This window comes from Nerophis ophidion, linkage group LG07 (genome assembly GCF_033978795.1).
Source record: "Nerophis ophidion isolate RoL-2023_Sa linkage group LG07, RoL_Noph_v1.0, whole genome shotgun sequence".
Lineage (NCBI taxonomy): Eukaryota > Metazoa > Chordata > Actinopteri > Syngnathiformes > Syngnathidae > Nerophis > Nerophis ophidion.
Window position 1 is genome coordinate 22152190 of NC_084617.1, and position 19185 is coordinate 22171374.

A 19185-nucleotide genomic window follows, 5' to 3' on the forward strand; every position below is an offset into this window, starting at 1 on the left:
AATGAGCAATATTTTGCACTGATATACAATTTAATAAATCTGAAACTGATGACATAGTGTTGTATTTTACTTTTTTTAATCTCTTTTTTTTCAACCAAAAATGCTTTGTTCTGATTAGAGGGTACTTGAATTAAAAAAATGTTCACAGAAATTTACATCACTGAAAAAAGGTTGAGAACCACTGGTTTAACTAATAATAGTTAGTGATTCCTTGAAAAACAAAATAGTATTCTGCGATGAGGTGGCGACTTGTGCAGGGTGTACGCCGCGTTCCGCCCGATTGTAGCTGAGATAGGCACCAGCGCCCCACCCCCCCGCGACCCCAATGTTCTCCCCGTGAATGCGTGGGTTACATCCGGTTTCTCCGGCTTCCTCCCACTTCCAAAGACATGCACCTGGGGATAGGTTGATTGGCAACACTAAATTGGCCCTAGTGAGTGAATGTGAGTGTGAATGTTGTCTGTCTATCTGTGTTGGCCCTGCGATGAGGTGGCGACTTGTCCAGGGTGTACACCGCCTTCCACCCGATTGTAACTAAGAAAGGCACCAGCGCCCCCCGCGACCCCAAAAGGGAATAAGCGGTAGCAATGGATGGATGGAGGGTGTCATGTGACGTCAACGTCATATGCCAAATAAGGCGTGTGACATAAGTAGCCATCCATCCATCCATTTTCTACCGCTTATTCCCGTTTTGTTCATTTGGGCAGCACGGAAGGGCGATCACTATGGCAGGGCATCTGTCGCTTCATCCTGGACAATATTTATGACAAATTCGTGCTTTGCTTTAAAGATGTGATTTTTGGTTTTACACTGTATGAACAAAAATTTGAAAATGAATTCTACCTTTGCAACCTCATTATTTTATGGGCTAAGTTTTATATTCATAAATGTAAGATTCTTAATACCCGACCTATCTTTTGTGCCTTTAAAAAAGATTTTGAACTTTACATTAAAACACTGTCTACCTCTAACAACAAAAAAGCTGTGAAAACAATGATGCTGTGTTCCAAATTTAAGTTGTTTAATGTATCTAAATGAGCCTATGGCTTTGCACTTTGTTTATTATACATATAATTTTTTGTATTCTATTTGTAATTTTGAATTTACAACCCCCCGGCGCTGTTTTGTACTGTTTTCATAATGTTGTACAATGTTTTATATTGTTGTTTGACTTACTGTTTGTAACTGTTGAAATTAACAAATAAACATTTAAAAAAATAAAAACAAAAATAAACATTAAAAAAAAAAAAAAGCACAGAAGGGCGGGTAAAAACAAAACCCCTTTTTACAACTTAGAGACGTGTTTTATACAGTGACAACGAGCGTCATTGACACTAATGTGTCATTGTTACATGACAGTCACATGACGTATGATCACAATTCTAACCTGAACACCCGGCGCATTGAGTTATGACCAAACCGAGCAAACGTTCAAACAGGAAGATCAAGTTCACTCGGCACTCTTCAAAATTAAAGCATGATACATCAACAAACTGGGAGTATTCAACTTTGAAATTTCAAACCGGAAGCGTGACGGGTGACGACCACAGCGCATGCTAGCCAATGAGAAAGTGCTAGTTTGCATGAAGTGCTCGGTTTCGTTAGAACTTCCGTGCCGCTGTTTAGCGAAAAAAAAAAACCCGTCTCATGTTACAACGGGGCAAGGTTCTGCTTTTGGATGCAGCTCGTTGGCCGGCGCGGATGGATTGGATCCAGCTGACAGCTCGGCGGATGTTGCTAGCTTAGCTGCTCCAGCTAGCAAAACACAGAAGTGAGGCGGCTAGGTGAGATGTTTCCTTTCAAATCAATCACACATAGTCATCCTTTTTAAACATTCTTAATAAACCTCAGTGATGGGAACCTGAGCTGTGTTCATTCATTGAACTCTCAACAGTTAACAACGCTGAGGTTTTTTTTTTTCACAAGCAGAAATGACTTACACAGAAATTAACTAATTAATGGCGTGATTGTCCTCTCAGGTGAAGAAGACCCGTCCCTTCAGTCATGGCGGGTGGAATCACAGACACAGGCGAGCCCTACTCCCCATTTGTGAGTAACAATGAATTACTGTTTGTCATTAAACTTATCAGGCAGGTCTCGTAAAGACGATCCCAGTATTATAAGTATCATTTCCCATTCACACACACATTCACACACTGATGGAGGGAGCTGCCATGCAAGGCGCTAACCAGCGCCCATCAGGAGCAAGGGTGAAGTGTCTTGCTCAGGACACAAGGGACGTGACGAAGATGGTACTAGGTGAGGATTGAACCAAGGACCCTCGGGTTGCGCACGGCCACTCTCCCACTACGCCACGCCGTCCCTATTGGGGGTTAAATCACCAAAAATGATTCCTGGGCTGCTGCTTACTGCTCCCCTCACCTCCCAGGGGGTGATCAAGGGCGATGGGTCAAATGCAGAGAATAATTACACCACACCTACTGTGTGTGTGACAATCATTGGTACTTTAACTTTAATACTAAGACAATAGACTTTGTTTTCGACAAGATTTAATCTATTTGATCAAACATAACCAACATCATTATAACATAACTAAAGGCCTACTGAAACCAATTACTACCGACCACGCAGTCTGATAGTTTATATATCAATGATGAAATCTTAAAATTGCAACACATGCCAATACGGCTGGTTTAGTTTACTAAATTGCTATTTTAAGTTTCGCACGGAAGTATCATGCTAAAATGTCGGGGTATGACAGTGGTCGGGAACCTTTTTGGCTGAGAGCCATACAAGCCAAATATTTTAAAAAGTACTTCAGTGAGAGCCATATCATATTTTTTTAAGACTGAACACAACTAAATGCGTGCATTTTTAAGTAATACCAACATTTTTAGAGTATAATAAAATAAGTCTCTTATTCTTTTTAATAACACTGTTATTCTGAAGCGAACCAACAATAAATATAATACTTCTTACCATTAATGCGACTTCTTGACCAGGTGCGGTAGAAACCAGATGGATGGATTAAAATGCATGAGAATGTTTTATATTTTGAACGTTATTTTTGACACTGTGACTACCAGCAAAATTATTCATTACTTATCGTGTTAAAAAATGTCAGTTAACATTTATCTGAAAGCCAGGTGCAGTCATCAAAAGAGCCACATCTGGCTCTAGAGCCGTAGGTTCCCTACCCCTGCGGTATGATGACGCCTGCGTGTGACGTCACGCATTGTAGAGGACATTTTGTTCCAGCACCGTTCGCAGCTATAAGTCGTCTCTTTTCATCGCATAATTCCGCAGTATTATGGACATCTGTGTTCCTGAATCTTTTGCAATTTGTTCAATGAATAATGGAGACGTTAAAGACGAAAGCTGTAGGTGGGAAGCGATGAATTGCGGCCGCCTTTAGCAACACAAACACAGCCGGTGTTTCATTGTTTACATTCCCGAAAGATGACGGTGAAGCTTTACATATGGAACAGAGCGGTCAAGCGAACACGGTTGGATTGGACCACACACACAAAGTACGGTGTGTTTTGCCGCGATCAGTTTGAAAGATCGTGTTTCGAAGAGGGTCCCTTGCGAAGGGCAGAGATGGGCATCGCCACCACCCGTCAACTGGTGCTGAAGAAAGGTGCAGGGCCGACCTTCAGGTTGTACAGGTACGACTATATAATTTCACTAAAACACTAGTAACACAATAATCAGATAAGGGATTTTCCAGAATTATCCTAGTAAATTTGTCTAATAACATCTGAATCGCTCCCACTGTATAGTCTTTTTTTTTTTCTTCTCCTCTCTTCTAGTCTTTCACTCTCACTTTCCTCATCAACAAATCTTTCATCCTCGCTCAAATTAGTGGGGAAATCGTCGCTTTCTCGGTCCGAATCGCTCACGCTGCTGGTGGCCATGATTGTAAAAATGTTTAGATGTGAGGAGCTCCACAACCCGTGACGTCACGCGCATATCGTCTGCTACTTCCGGTACAGGCAAGGCTTTTTTATTAGCGACCAAAAGTTGCAAACTTTATCGTCGATGTTCTCTACTAAATCTTTTCAGCAAAAATATGGCAACATTGCGAAATAATCAAGTATGACACATAGAATGGACCTGCTGTCCCCGTTTAAATAAGAAAATGTCATTTCAGTAGGCCTTTATAAGTCATGTTTTGTTTCTTTGTTTAGCAAGCTTTCTAGTGATACCAACCAAAATGTGGTAAATAACAAAGTTATGACACCTAAAATATTGACCCTATTTGAATCACCCACTCCACCAGACAATTGTGGGACAGTGGAGCTCCTACTCCAACAGGTTCCTTCAGCTTCATTCCCACAGTGTTTGATTCAAGAACTCCTGCATTTCGCACTCCATCCAGTTGTATAATCACTCGCCATACAGCAATATATATATATATATATATACATATATATATATATATACATATATATATATATATATATATATATATATATATATATCTGAAAGCCAGGTGCAGTCATCAAAAGAGCCACATCTGGCTCTAGAGCCGTAGGTTCCCTACCCCTGCGGTATGATGACGCCTGCGTGTGACGTCACGCATTGTAGAGGACATTTTGTTCCAGCACCGTTCGCAGCTATAAGTCGTCTCTTTTCATCGCATAATTCCGCAGTATTATGGACATCTGTGTTCCTGAATCTTTTGCAATTTGTTCAATGAATAATGGAGACGTTAAAGACGAAAGCTGTAGGTGGGAAGCGATGAATTGCGGCCGCCTTTAGCAACACAAATATATATATATATATATATATATATATATATATATATATATATATATATTTGGCAGACTCACAGATAAATTAATAACTTTCAGTATATCATAATGGGGATCTCAATTAACATTTTAGTCCCCTTTTTAAATGTTTTGCAGAGGACTTTTGTTGAGTGTAAACTTGGAAAGCGTCAGATTTGTGGCGCGTGTACTTTTGTAATAAACAATGATATGAGTTGCACGTCATCGGTTGTATTGGTGTGTAGTGGTGATAAACGACGCCAACACACTTTTTTTTAATGCTGTTGAATTCAGTCCGCCTGATTGTAGCTGAGATAGGCGCCAGCGCCCCCCGCGACCCCGAAAGGGAATAAGCGGTAGAAAATGGATGGATGGATGGATGGAATTCAGAGCTTTTTTCATTTTAAATTTTTATTTTTTTACGGTTGATCTCTGAACTGTATTTGTATTTTTAATGCCGTTGAATTCTGAACTTTTATTTTATTTTATATTTTTTTTATTTTATGCAGTTGATCTCTGAACTGGTTTATTTAGATTTTTAATGCAGTTGATTTCTGAATTTTTTTAATGGTTTTGAACTCCATCCATGCATCCATTTTCTACCGCTTGACTCTGTTGAACTCTGAACTTTTTATTTGTACTTTTATTTGTACTTTTTATTTTTTGCTGTTGAACTCTGAACATTATTTTATTTTGTTTTTGTATTTTTTTATGCAGTTTAACTTTTTTTCCCCCATTTTTTATGCAGTTGAATTCTAAAGTCTTTTTTTAGCTGTTGAACTCTGAACTTTATTTTCTATTTCTATTTTTTTTTATACAGTTGACCTTTGAACTTTTATTTTAAGATATTTTTTTAAAGCAGTTGAATTCTGAACTAGTTGACTTTTATATTTTGCTTTCTTCGAATGTCTATGAACTTTTTATTTTTTACTGCAGTTGAACTCTGAACTTTTTTATTGTCTATATTAGTATGCAGTGGAAATCTGAACTTTTTCTTATTGTATTTTTTTTTTGCGCAGATTAACTTTTTTTCTTTTATTTATTTTTATTGCGGTTGAACTGTGAATACAACAGTCTTGTCGCTATTCGGATTGCGTGTGACACCATGAGTGACACACATACTGTACCTATTATTTGCTGGAATGTATTTGTAAAGCTGTTCTTCATATGGTTTCATATATTGGGTCTTTATTTGTTTTTCATAAACTGGAGGCTCTTTGTTGTGTTCTAGTGTGCTGATTGTTTCATGTTCTTAGGGGATAGTAAAGCTTGTTTGACGAGCCAATGAAACAGGAAGCTAAAATGCTGAAGCATATCCGATGAGTCTGCGGCTCCAAACTGTTGAATGATTGAATGTCCCAGTCTGTATGATAAGATGCTTCCTGAGTGCTTGTTTACCAGCATCGACATAATAATAATTCCATTCTTGTTGTTCCTGCAAGGTGGGGCTGGTGTACATGTTCAACCTGATCGTGGGAACGGGAGCGCTCACCATGCCCAAAGCCTTCGCCACAGCCGGCTGGGTGGTCAGCTTGGCCCTCATCTCCTTCCTGGGATTCATGAGGTGATTGTCCCTCTCTACGGCCGGGCGACGGCCACATATTCGTTTTATGTCCCGTGGCCGTGCGACGTAAAGATGCTAACTGGCACCTACTGTATGCACAGCAACACTTGCACAAAAAGCACAAACTATAAAATATGGTGCTTTTGTAAAGATAATTAGTTGTATTGGTTTTGGACTTCTTTAACAAGTTCCATTAAGGAAGGTCACATGTTTACACTTGCATGTTGGAAAAGGAGTAGCAACAAGGGGAGCTTTTTATTTCAGCAAACCGATGTAATGTTTTTGCTTAGACCAGTGGGTGTCTAAACTTTTTCAACTGAGAAGTTAAAGCATGTGGGGGCCATTTTGATATTTTTCATGTTTAAAACCAGTACAATACATTTCTAAACTTTAGTGCTCCCCTCAAATTTAAAATAGTCTGTGATAAAAATGGTAAAAAAAAAAAGAAAGAAAAGTTTTTTCATTAATATTTATCAACGCTTACATTTGTAGATCAACTTCAGTTCTAGCAGTTGATATAAAGTTTAAAAAAAATGTTTTTGTTTCATGTCCTTTTGTCAAAGAAAAATGTTTTAGTGGCAAAATAGGCAAAATGTCCAATGTTATCCCCCCAACATTTTAAAAAGGGAATATTTGATGTTAAGTAATTGGAATAATTCATAACACCTTTAATTTTGATTCATTATTATTTTAGCAATGAAAACAACAACAACAAAAATTCCGGAAGGCGGTGTACACCCTGGACAAGTCGCAACCTCATCTCAGGGCCAACACAGATAGACAGACAACATTCACACTCTAGGGCCAATTTAGTGTTGCCAATCAACCTATCCCCAGGTGCATGACATTGGAAGCCGGAGTACCTGGAGAGAACCCACACAGCCACTGGGAGAACATGCGAACTCCACACAAAAAGATCCCGAGCCCGGTATTGAACTCAGGACTACTCAGGACCTTGTTATTGTGAGGCACATGCACTAACACCTGTTCCACTATGCTGCCCCTAAAAATAAGTCATACATTTTTTTTAACTTTCAACAATTACATGTTTAGATCAACTTCAGATCTATTCATTGACTATATATTTGTTTTTGTTTTGTCCTTTTTGTCAAAGAAAACATTTGTATGGCAAAAACATACACAAAATATTTAAGTGTAATATTTGATGTGTAGTAAGTAATTGGACCCTTGAATAGTTCAGTAATTAATAACATTGTTTTTGAGTAATCTTTTTGAGCAATGACACAAAAAACCTAGCCTGCACGGCAACATTGCAACTTTTTCCCATTACATTTCACCTGTTTATAAATAGTGTTTTTATATTGTGTTGTGGGCCGCAAACGACCACCGGGCCGCATTTTGGCTTAAAAATAAGACTAGTCTAGTAGTCCTACACATTTAGAAAGCATCACTATGAGACACTAAAGTAAAATAAACACCTCTGATGGTGTATTTAATGAAGTATCCTGTACGAATGGCTACATGAACAGTTCAAATGAATTTCTTCAAAGTATTAATCATAAATACAATATTGTCATAGGCAGAACATAAAAAAAAAATGTTTCTGATACTCTAAATACAATTTTAACATTTGAGCCCTCTAGACATGAAATGACACCCACGTAGTCACCTTCACACTTTAAAGACCTACTGAAATGGGATTTTCTTATTTAAACGGGGATAGCATGTCCATTCTATGTCTCATACTTGATCATTTTGCGATATTGCCATATTTTTGCTGAAAGAATTTAGTAGAGAACATCGACGATAATTTTGCGATATTGCCATATTTTTGCTGAAAGGATTTAGTAGAGAACATCGACGATAAAGTTCGCAACTTTTGGTCGCTAATAAAAAAGCCTTGCCTGTACCGGAAGTAGCAGACAATGTGCGCATGACGTCACTGGTTGTAGAGCTCCTCACATCTTTACATTGTTTACAATCATGGGCACCAGCAGCTAGAGAGATTCGGACCGAGAAAGCGACAATTTCCCCATTAATTTGAGCGAGAATGAAAGATTTGTGGATTAGGATAGTAAGAGTGAAGGACTAAAAGAAAAAAGAAAAAAGACGAGGGCAGTGTGAGCGATTCAGATGTTAAGAGACACATTTACTAGGATAATTCTGGAAAATCCCTTATCTGCTTATTGTGTTACTAGTGTTTTAGTGAGATTATATAGTCATACCTGAAATTCGGAGGGGTGTGGTGACCGCCAGTGTCTCTGAGGGAAGCCATGGAGGAGCCAAGAAAGTCTGCAGAAGGAACAAAATAAGCTCCGCTCATGTTTACGGTAAGAGCCGACTTATTACCACAATTTTCTCACCGAAACCTGGCGGTTGACATGTGGTAGAGAACCATGTTCGCTTGACCGCTCTGTTCCATATTAAAGCTTCACAACAAACAAAGAAACACCGGCTGTTTGTGTTGCTACAGCCGGCTGCAATACACCGCTTTCCACCAGCATCTTTCTTCTTTGTAGTATCCATTAATAATTGAACAAATTGCAAAAGATTCAGCAACACAGATGTCCAGAATACTGTGTAATTATGCGATAAAAACAGACTAGTTTTAGCCGTGATCGGTGCTGGGAGAACACGTCCGCTACCACCGGTGACGTCACGCGCACGTTTTCAACAGGATACCTCGCGGGGAATTTAAAATTGCAATTTAGTAAACTAGACCGGCCGTATTGGCATGTGTTGCAATGTTAAGATTTCATCATTGATATTTAAACGATCAGACTGCGTGGTCGGTAGTAGTGAGTTTCAGTAGGCCTTTAATCTAATGGGGCAATGCTGCCTGAGGTTCAGCCAATCGTAGGCCACGATACTGAACAGCGAGCGCTGACTGTTTTGATTTCATTTAATACTACTGTAGTATTGAAATTGTAGGTCATTTGTAATTTTTGTAGTGCGCCCCGCAGATTTTGTTTTTATAATTGGCCTGCGTCACATTTGAAAAACTAAATATAAACATGCTGTATTCGAAAATTACACAAATTTTGGGAAAAATTGTGTGTGAATACCAAAGGATGAAGGCCCCTGAAACGCATATATCAATTACCAAAATATATAAGAGTAAGGTGTTTGGCTAAAAAGTTAGTATGCTAAAATGCTAATGTTAGCATGCTAACAGTTAGCATGTGTCAAGCACCAAGTCAAATGACTATGACATGTTCGTCTGCAAAGTTGGCTATAAAAGTTAGCATGCTATCATTAAGCATGTGCCAAACACCAATGTATTTGAAGCTGAGGCTTTAGGCTGCAAAATTGGGCAAAAAGGTTTGCTTGCTAACAGTAAGCATGTGTCAAGCACCAATTCATATGACTCTGAAAGGTTCGCTGCCAAATTGGATTAAAAAAATAAAGTTAGCATACTGACATTTACCACGTAGTAGTGGTGTGGGAAAAAATCGATTCAAATTTAAATCGCGATTCTCATGTTGTGCGATTCAGAATCGATTCTCATTTTTTTAAAATCGATTTTAAATGTTTTGAATTTTTTAATTTATTTTTTATTTTTTTATCAATCCAACAAAACAATACACAGCAATACCATAACAATGCAATCCAATTCCAAAACCAAACCTGACCCAGCAACACTCACAACTGCAATAAACAGAGCAATTGAAAGGAGACACAAACACGACAGAGAACAAACCAAAAGTAGTGAAACAAAAATGAATATTATCAATTAAAATTTCAGCATAGCAGTGATTAAAAATCCCTCATTGACATTATAATTAGACATTTATAAAAAAAGAACAGTAGTGTCACAGTGGCTTACACTTGCATCGCATCTCATAAGCTTGACAACACACTGTGTCCAATGTTTTCACAAAGATAAAAAAAGTCATATTTTTGGTTCGTTTAATAGTTAAAACAAATTTACATTATTGCAATCAGTTGATAAAACATTGTCCTTTACAATTATAAAAGCTTTAAAAAAAAAAAATCCACTACTGTGCTAGCATGTCAGCAGACTGGGGTAGATCCTGCTGAAATCCTATGTATTGAATGAATACAGAATCGTTTTGAATTAGAAAAATATTGTTTTTGAATCGAGAATCGCGTTGAATTGAAAAAAATCGATTTATAATCGAATCGCGACCCCAAGAATCGATATTGAATCGAATCGTGGGACACCCAAAGATTTGCAGCCCTACCATGTACCAAGTTAAAAGACTGAGGTGTTCGACTGAAAAATGGAAAATAAAAAGTTAGCATGCTAACAGTTAGCATGTATCAAGAACCAAGTTATAAGACTCTCAGGTGTTCGGCTAAAAAAGTTAGTATGCTAGAATGTTAACGTTAGCATGCGAACATTTAGCATGTGTCAAGTATCAAGTCATATGAAAATGAGGTGTTCATCTGCATAATTGGGAACAAAAGTTAGCACACTGTTAGCATGCTAACAGTTGACATGTGTCCAGTACCAAATCATGGCTCTGAATTGTTTGGCTGCAAAACTGGCTCTAAAAGTTATGTTATGCCAAAATGTAGCATCTGTCAAGTACCAAGTTATATGAAACTTTGAGGCATTCGGCTGACAAATTGGCCAAAAAGGTGAGCACAGTAATGTTAGCATGTGTCAAATACAAATTCTGAAAGTGTTTGCTGCAAAATTGTCTAGAGAAGTTAGCATACTAGCATTTAGCATGCATTAAGTATCAAGCTATATGAAACTGAGGCATTCGGCTTGGCTAAATTGGTGAAGAAGTTAGAATGCTAATGTTAGGCTCAGCCCCAGGCTGCATTACTATCATTGGCTACGATACTGAGCAGTGCGGTCTGATTGTTGTGGTCTCGTTTAGTGGCCAATACAATTGTGGTAATGATGTTTTTTCTTAATTTTGCCAAATTTACGGTTGAAAATGCTGAAGCTTTGGCAAACTTCGGTAGAATATACCTTGTTGGCGATAACACAAAGCTAACATGGATGTTTAGATAGTTTAGCAGATATTGACTGACATGTATAGTTTTTAGTATCTTTACAGTAGGTGTGGTGTTCTTAGTATCTTTAATGAGTTCCCGCTTCTCTGTGAGTGCTTTGAGTGTCTAGAAAAGCGCAATATAAATCTAAGTTATTTATTTATTTATTTATGTAACACAATGTATCAAAGTGGCGCCCGCATCTTTCAGTTTGTTATAAAAAGTTTGGACACTGTTCATATAGAATAATTCCCCTATACCTCATTCCTCCAGCTACATGACCACCACCTTTGTGATCGAGGCGATGGCGGCGGCGAACGCTCAGCTGCGCTGGAAGAGGCGGGAACAGGACGAGGTGAGCTCATGATTCTTCCCCGTATGCAAACAAGCGTAGTAAGGTGTCATCTGGGCGTATGACTCTGCGTGTGCAACACGCAGGTAAATATTAAAATAAGTAAATAGGGTGGCATTAAAAACTACCAGCAGCCTCCATGCAAACAAGTAGAACTAATGCCAGCGTAAAAATGGCGGCGTCTTTCGCTAATGTGCTTGCAAGTCTTCCTCAGACATTCTCAAGCATGTATGGCAGACATCTTTTTTGTTTTACTTCACACACAAATCTACTGTATTTGTGCCAAAAGTTGATTGAGGGAACATGATGTTCATCATTACCTCTTCCTCCTGCTTAATTCCAGCAGAGCTTTATGGGTAAATATTTAAACCTGCTCTCCTTGGGGGCTGCACTTCATTGCCGTTCTGGACGTAAATGGAAAATCCTGTCCGAAGCGGTCACTGGGGGACAGGATTGAATTGTCAAGTCTTCAATCTTGTTTACTCGGACTCTGAAATGGGCTTCGACTTAATAGTCTGCTCCAGCAGGTCCTTCACAAGCATGTGGACAATCGTCCCCAGAGAGACTCCACGTTGATTCATAGCGTCTTTGCGTCTCTTTCCTCCCACTTGGTGCAAACCTGACACTTCATTGCTCTCTGCTTGGTGGATGCTTGGTGGATGCTTGGCAGTGAACCAGCAAAAGTGAACGTGCTTTGTACATTTGTTACCTAAAATGATCTACTTCACATTAGGCGCCCTCTTCTGGCTGTTTAAGGGTAGTCTTCCCATGTGGTTGAACTTGCAAGGTCTCCACTGGTGCACTTTTACTTACACTAAAGGCCTGATTTACTAAGATCCAAGTACCCCACACTAGACGGTGAATGCAAAAACTAAATCAGTGTCAACTATGAGCGTGTGTTGCGTGTGATCTACCAATCCGAAAGTGGTGCAGACCACCTACCGTATTTTTTGGATTCTAGTCGCACGTGCCGAAAATGCATAATAAAGAAGGGAAAAACCTATATAAGTCGCAACGGAGTATAAGTCGCATTTTTTTGGGGAAATTTATTTGATAAAACTCAACACCAATAATAGACATTTGAAAGGCAATTTAAAATAAATAAAGAATAGTGAACAACAGACTGAATAAGTGTACGTTATATGACGCATAAATAACCAACAAAGAACGTGCCTGGTATTTTGACGTAACATATTATGGTAAGAGTCATTCAAATAACTATAACATTTAGAAAATGCTATACGTTTACCAAACAATCTGTCACTCCTAATCGCTAAATCTGATGAAATCTTATACGTCTAGTCTCTTACGTGAATGAGCTGCGACTTATAGTCTGAAAAATACGGTAATTTAAATGAGAAATACTGCGCACATTCATGTGTGCGATGTGTTGAACCAGCAGCACACATCTATAATCTGTAACACCTTTCCAGAATCCCAATCAAGACAGCAGAAATTTTTTAGCACAGTGACACTTCATTCTGTGTCCCAGGCTGTGGATCGCATCACCAGCGCATTTGTGTGTCTGGAATGACTCAAACGCAAGAAAATGCATAATGAAAGACATTTTTTCAGTTAGGAGATACAGTAACATATTTCCTAAATAAAAATAAAAAAATGCTAGCAGACACCAAAACGAAGGAATTGAATTCATTTTAATCAGCTCCTTAAATCATCCAGCAGCAATAAGATAATAAAAGCAAATTGCTGAATAGATGTCTAATATTTCATGTTTGACTGTCCAAAAATGTTCACACACACGGAGGATTGTCGTTTGTCCATCGTCTGTACAGCGCGAGCACTGATCCTGCAACCATGTGAAACTGTCAGTTTGCATGTCCTTCTGACACGTGCTTAAAAAAAACAATTAAATAGTGGTCGCATAACTGTGTTGATAAATCACACTGCTTGTGCTGTGTAATCATATCCGCATTTTCTACTACCAGTCGTGTGGGCATTTTGATGATCTTATATTTTGCATATTAATGAAGACAGATACAAAAAATGGATTCCACGCCTTTATTCTGCTCACGTAACAGTTGCAATCAACTTTGAACACCTTTAGTAGACCAGTTTTGCGTGTGTTATCAGGTTTGCACCTGTTTTAGTACATGCAAACGTTTAGTAAATCAGGCTCTTCGTCTTTTGACTTGTGCGTTGACACCTAGAAGTACGGTTGTCAGTACGTGAATGTTTCAATCAAAACTAACAAATGCTGAGTTTGCAGTGATGTACAATACCAGCCTCTACGGCTGGGCAATTTGGCTAAGAACTGTTTAATATCGGTTGATATCGATAATTATTTATATTTTTGACCTATGGAAAATAAGGACCAGGAGAAAAATTTATGAAATGTAAAAATGTGTTTCAAATGTCAAGGAAATGTCAACACAAGCATGGAAAACAATCAATTAAACAAAATTGTAAAATCATATTGAACACTTAACAGTAGCCTCTTAAAATGAGGGTGCACAATTAAGCGTGAAAAAAATCTAAAAGTGTAACAAAATAGTGCAAAGTGTGAAAAGGTAAACATAGAGAAACCTCAGAAGAACTATTTTCTGCAGGTTTAGTGCCAGGAAGTGACAGCTGTGCTCTAAAGGGTGAGCGCGGCTAAGGTGGTGTGGTATTGCCGGCCTTGCATTATTTACAAACCACGTTGGTCTGACTTCAGTCCCTTTTTGAAAAAACAAACAACAAAAAAACAAACAAACAAACAAACAAACTGCCAGACAGTCCAGGTGACAATTCTCTTTCATCCACAATTTCTTCATTTTGACTCTCTTCTCACTCCTTGCAAAGAATCAACCGCCATACAACAAGATGGCCCAACTAAACTTGATAGTTGATACTGTTACCTGATTGGCTTTTAGCATGTCACTCCCACTGATCAGTGATGATTTCCTGTGTTAATCAGTTACCAGAGAGCGAGTTTTCATGCTACCAACTTTGTTTCGCAAATTCCGCTTTCTTGCGACGAAGAAAAAATAAATGTGCATAGTTTTTATGGAACACGTTTTATATTGATTACGTATCTGTCGCGATAAATATTTATCGTTTTATCGCACAGCCTCCATAGTCGCCGTCATCTTGGCTATGTACTGGAAGAGTCGGGCCTACCAAACAAAAAGTGCCAACTCATTTTGGAGCAGGGATCTAGTGAGTACAATTCACCATTAAAATGGAGAGAGGGCAAATATTGCGATCACAATTTGTACAAGGATGGTAATACATTTTGTGCGCTGTCAGAGTTCACACACTCAGTCAGCACACAGTGTACCAGGGATGTGCAGGCAGGGTAAGCAGGTGAGGCAGAGCATCACATATATTGGGGGAAAAAAAACTAAATAAATATGAATATTTGTCCATTAAACTGTTAGGACTGTATGATTTAAAAGCACTTAAATATTTGAGTAAAAATCAATAAGTTTGCTCACAGCAATCAGGAGGCTTCAGCATGTGTTTTTGCTTCACGTGTGCATGTGTTTGTGTAAGAGGGGATGGCTTACTGCCTGTCTGCTTGCACAATGTCGCTAGAATAATGTTTGTGGATACATTTTTACACCATGAATTTCTAATTTGTATAATTTCTAAATCGGACTCTACTTTAATCGGACTCTAAAATGGAGAAAAGCGAAGCTGGAGGCTCTATTTTTCCCACACAGAGAGGCGAGGGGGCGATCGATCGAGCAAATACAATGTTTAACCAGTGTTTTTTGTAACAACTTTATCCATAGCGTTATCAGTAGCCAGAGGAGCCTGTTCAGTGCTAGACTGCTTCATCCCAAGTGCAGGACTAATAGACTCAAGAACTCCTTTGTCCCACACGCCATTAGACTGTACAACTCCTCTCTGGGACGGGGGACGGGGGTATTAGGATGACAGGGGATGCAAAACATTAACAGTGCAAAACGTTTTCATAACATGGTCACTACTGCCTACTTTGTCTTGTTATATTCTTATTTTACTGTTATATTGTTATTCCCATTGTTTTTATTCTTTTTGTAATATTTCTCTATTTTGTTTCCTTTTAAACCCCCATTATTTACTTTTTACTTTTTTCTTTAAATTGATCTCAACTCTGTACACTGCTGCTGGAATTTTAATTTTCCTGAAGGAATCAATAAAGTACTATCTATCTATCTATCTGTCTGTCTGTCTGTCTGTCTGTCTGTCTGTCTGTCTGTCTGTCTGTCTGTCTGTCTGTCTGTCTGTCTGTCCGTCCGTCCGTCCGTCCGTCCGTCCGTCCGTCCGTCCGTCCGTCCGTCCGTCCGTCCGTCCGTCCGTCCGTCCGTCCGTCCGTCCGCCCGCCCGCCCGCCCGCCCGCCCGCCCGCCCGCCCGCCCGCCCGTCCGTCCGTCCGTCCGTCCGTCCGTCCGTCCGTCCGTCCGTCCGTCCGTCCGTCCGTCCGTCCGTCCGTCCGTCCGTCCGTCCGTCCGTCCGTCTGTCTATCTATCATAACAAACATGGCATTGGTAATACAGGAAACATGGCGTTGGTGTTTTTTTTTTGTCAGATGCAAAAACAATGTTTTATATGTTCATCAAGGTATATTGTCCCATGTCACAAAGGTGTAGCGAATACTGTATTTTTTGGACCACAAGGCACACCAGATTATAAGGCGCATTAAAGGGGTCTTATTCAGATTTTTTTCGTACATGTAAGACACTTCCATGTGATCTACATAACATGTAATGGTGGTTCTTCAGTCATAAAGTTCAAAACCATCTTCAAGCCATTTTGTTAGCGTCTCTTAAGGATGCACTGTTTGTGGGCAGTCTTATTTACCTGACCCGACTTCGACAGCGTCTTCTCCCTGTGATTTATGTTGTGCTGGTAGTTTTTGGCGATTCCATAGGGAGTCTACTGACAGATATAAGTTAGAACTGTACGCTACTTAATATTATAAATGACAACAGTGGATGATTAATGCGCAACAACAAGAGGATAGAGAAAAAGAAGCTTATTGAGTATGGCGCGTCCTACAATGGCGGACTTGTGCACTTTTTCGTGACTCATGCAGATCCCAAATACACATCAGGAAGTACCAATAGGTAAAAAAAAAAAAAGTTGGTTTTGCAGAATATTGCGAAACAAAATATCAGATAATGTCTCCTAATAGGTGCCATTTTGGGGTCCTTATAATAATATACTTCTAATAATAATAATAATAATATACATATGTTGAAGCACAGACAATCCATCAAGTGCTGTGGTTTTGTAGCTTACCAAATTAGTACTAAACAGATTTTTGAGTGCTGTGTGTAATGTTCTGTATTCTCAATGAAACATCAAAGTTTTGGTCTTGCTTGCTAGCGTCTTCTTGCAGTCCACACGTATCTCTTCTGTGTGACTGCCATCTACCGGTCACACTTATCATTATGACATGTACCCAATAAAATAGCTTTGAGGTCGGTATGCATAACCAGAGTTAATACGTACATTAGGCGCTTCACGTTATAAGGTTCATGGTCAATTTTTAATTTTTTAATTTATTTTTGTATTCTTTTTTTTAAAAACATTCCCTGTCTAGCCAAATCATATTGTTGATGTATTTGCTCTACGTATCTACTTTACAAAGGAGATGTGTGGGAAACTTCTCTTGCTGCCTTATTGTATATGACTTTATTAAATGGATTTATTTAATGTTTGGCGCCAGAGGGGATAGGAAGAAAGAAAAAAAAAAGACAGAGGGGATAGGAAGAAAGAAAAAAAGAAGACAGAGGGGGAAATTGCGGGGATAAAACAGAGACGACAACAACAAAAACAGAACAACATCAGGAAATTTTAAATGTACAAATATGATACAAAAAATAACAGCAAAGAAGCAGTTAATGGGGGGAAAAAAAGTACCACTGATAGTCACACACACACACACACACACACACACACACACACACACACACACACACACACACACACACACACACACACACACAAATTGTGGTGAAATTAATCTCTGCCTTTGACTCATCCCCTTGTTCCACCTCCTGGGAGGTGAGAGGAGCAGTGAGCAGCAGCGGTGGCCGCGCTCTAGAATCATTTTAGTGATTTAACCCCCAATTTCAACACATGATGCTGAGTGCCAAGAAGGGAGGTAATGGGTCCCATTTTCATATTCTTTGGTATGACTCGGTCGGGCTTTGAACTCACGACCTACCGATCTAGTAACTAGTAATAACACAAAAATGACAATGAACATTATTGCACTAAAAATGGAGCAATACAAGTACCAATAGAAATAACACTATTGATAAAAAATAATGATAATTACTTCTATCAATTATACAATTGCTTTAAATGCAACAATACATAAATGTAGTGAATAAATTACAAAAGAAAGCAAGTAAATGGGGAGAAGAAAAAAGAGTGGACAATATTAACTTTGTGGATTGTTATAGTAAAACTAGGTTCAGGTTTATCTGTGTGCTGTATTTTACCAAGTTTCCCTCGGTGTGGGTACAACGTTATGTTTGATGAAATGTGATTATATGCATGGGCGTTTGTGTGTGTGTATGTATGTATGTTTGTACAGTGAATTTGTGTATGTGCGTGCGTGCGTGGCGTATGTACCTGTCCATTTTTGAGAAAATTAAAGTATTTTAAGTATGCCTTATAGTCTGAAAAATATGGTGTAACAAATGATGACTTCCTATCAATAGTTTTATCAAACATCTATGAACAAGCTTATGGGCGTGTCTGGTGGGACATGCCAAAGTTAATTGGGCGAAAATGCAGTCGTTAATAAGTTATTTAATGTTTCTGTGTGGCCGGGTAGCAAAAGCGTCACTGACCAGCACGGTCCCGAACAGGTGGTTGGGGACCACTGCCCTAGATTAAAGTATGACGCTCTTTTGCCGGGGGTTTTAAGAGTGGTACTGTCTTGGTTAAACCCAGAATTATTTGACTTGACTTATCTCCAAGGCTGTGACTTATGTACTCAAAAGTACGCATAGTAAGTCTATAAAAGTGTGCAAGTGTCACAGTCCAAGTCACATGAAAAGTTTACACAAATCAGGTGACAGCCTGATAGTCTGGCAATATTGTAAGCACACACACACACACCCACACACACACACACATACACACACACACATTGTGTGACCTTGTCAGACTGCATGTTAAGTGGCGCTGATGACATCACAAACATTATTTGATGCAGAGCGAGGTGCACATGCTGGATGTGAATCATTTAGTCGCTCGTTCTGCACGATTCGTCCCAGCTGTTAAGTCATTTCCAGCTGTCCAATGTCCCCTTTTCCCCTTCGCCACCCTCCCATCTCCATCTGCATCCTGCACACAGCAAATAAACGCTCTTAACAGACTGGAGTTTATAAACTTGTGTTTTTCCATAGATCAACGACAACGACTCCACCTCGGACTATTCGGATGATGACGTCACAGGAAGGGGGCGGTCTGAGCCAGAGACGAAGCCCATCCTGTCTGTCCGTAAGTTCTATGTTGATAAATGAAGCATCATCAGCTTAAACCAGGGGTGTCCAAGATTTGGCCCGGTGGCTAGTTACAACCCACCTCACATTTAAAAAATACTGTTAAAAAAAGTGGAATAAAAGAGCAAATAGGTGAAATGTAACAAGGACA

The 19185-nt window shown here is 39.1% G+C and overlaps 1 protein-coding gene across 1 annotated transcript in view; it reads left to right on the top strand.

The window, feature by feature from the left end:
* Nucleotides 1-1511: 1511 nt before the first annotated feature.
* tmem104 (transmembrane protein 104) overlaps nucleotides 1512-19185 on the top strand; it is an 86622-nt gene continuing 68948 nt past the window's right edge. The window contains exons 1-5 of the mRNA XM_061905669.1: nucleotides 1512-1784; nucleotides 1980-2049; nucleotides 6179-6300; nucleotides 11506-11587; nucleotides 18939-19032. Coding sequence (XP_061761653.1) covers nucleotides 2005-2049; nucleotides 6179-6300; nucleotides 11506-11587; nucleotides 18939-19032 — 343 coding nt within the window. The 5' untranslated portion in view covers nucleotides 1512-1784; nucleotides 1980-2004. The remainder of the gene's footprint in view (nucleotides 1785-1979; nucleotides 2050-6178; nucleotides 6301-11505; nucleotides 11588-18938; nucleotides 19033-19185) is intronic.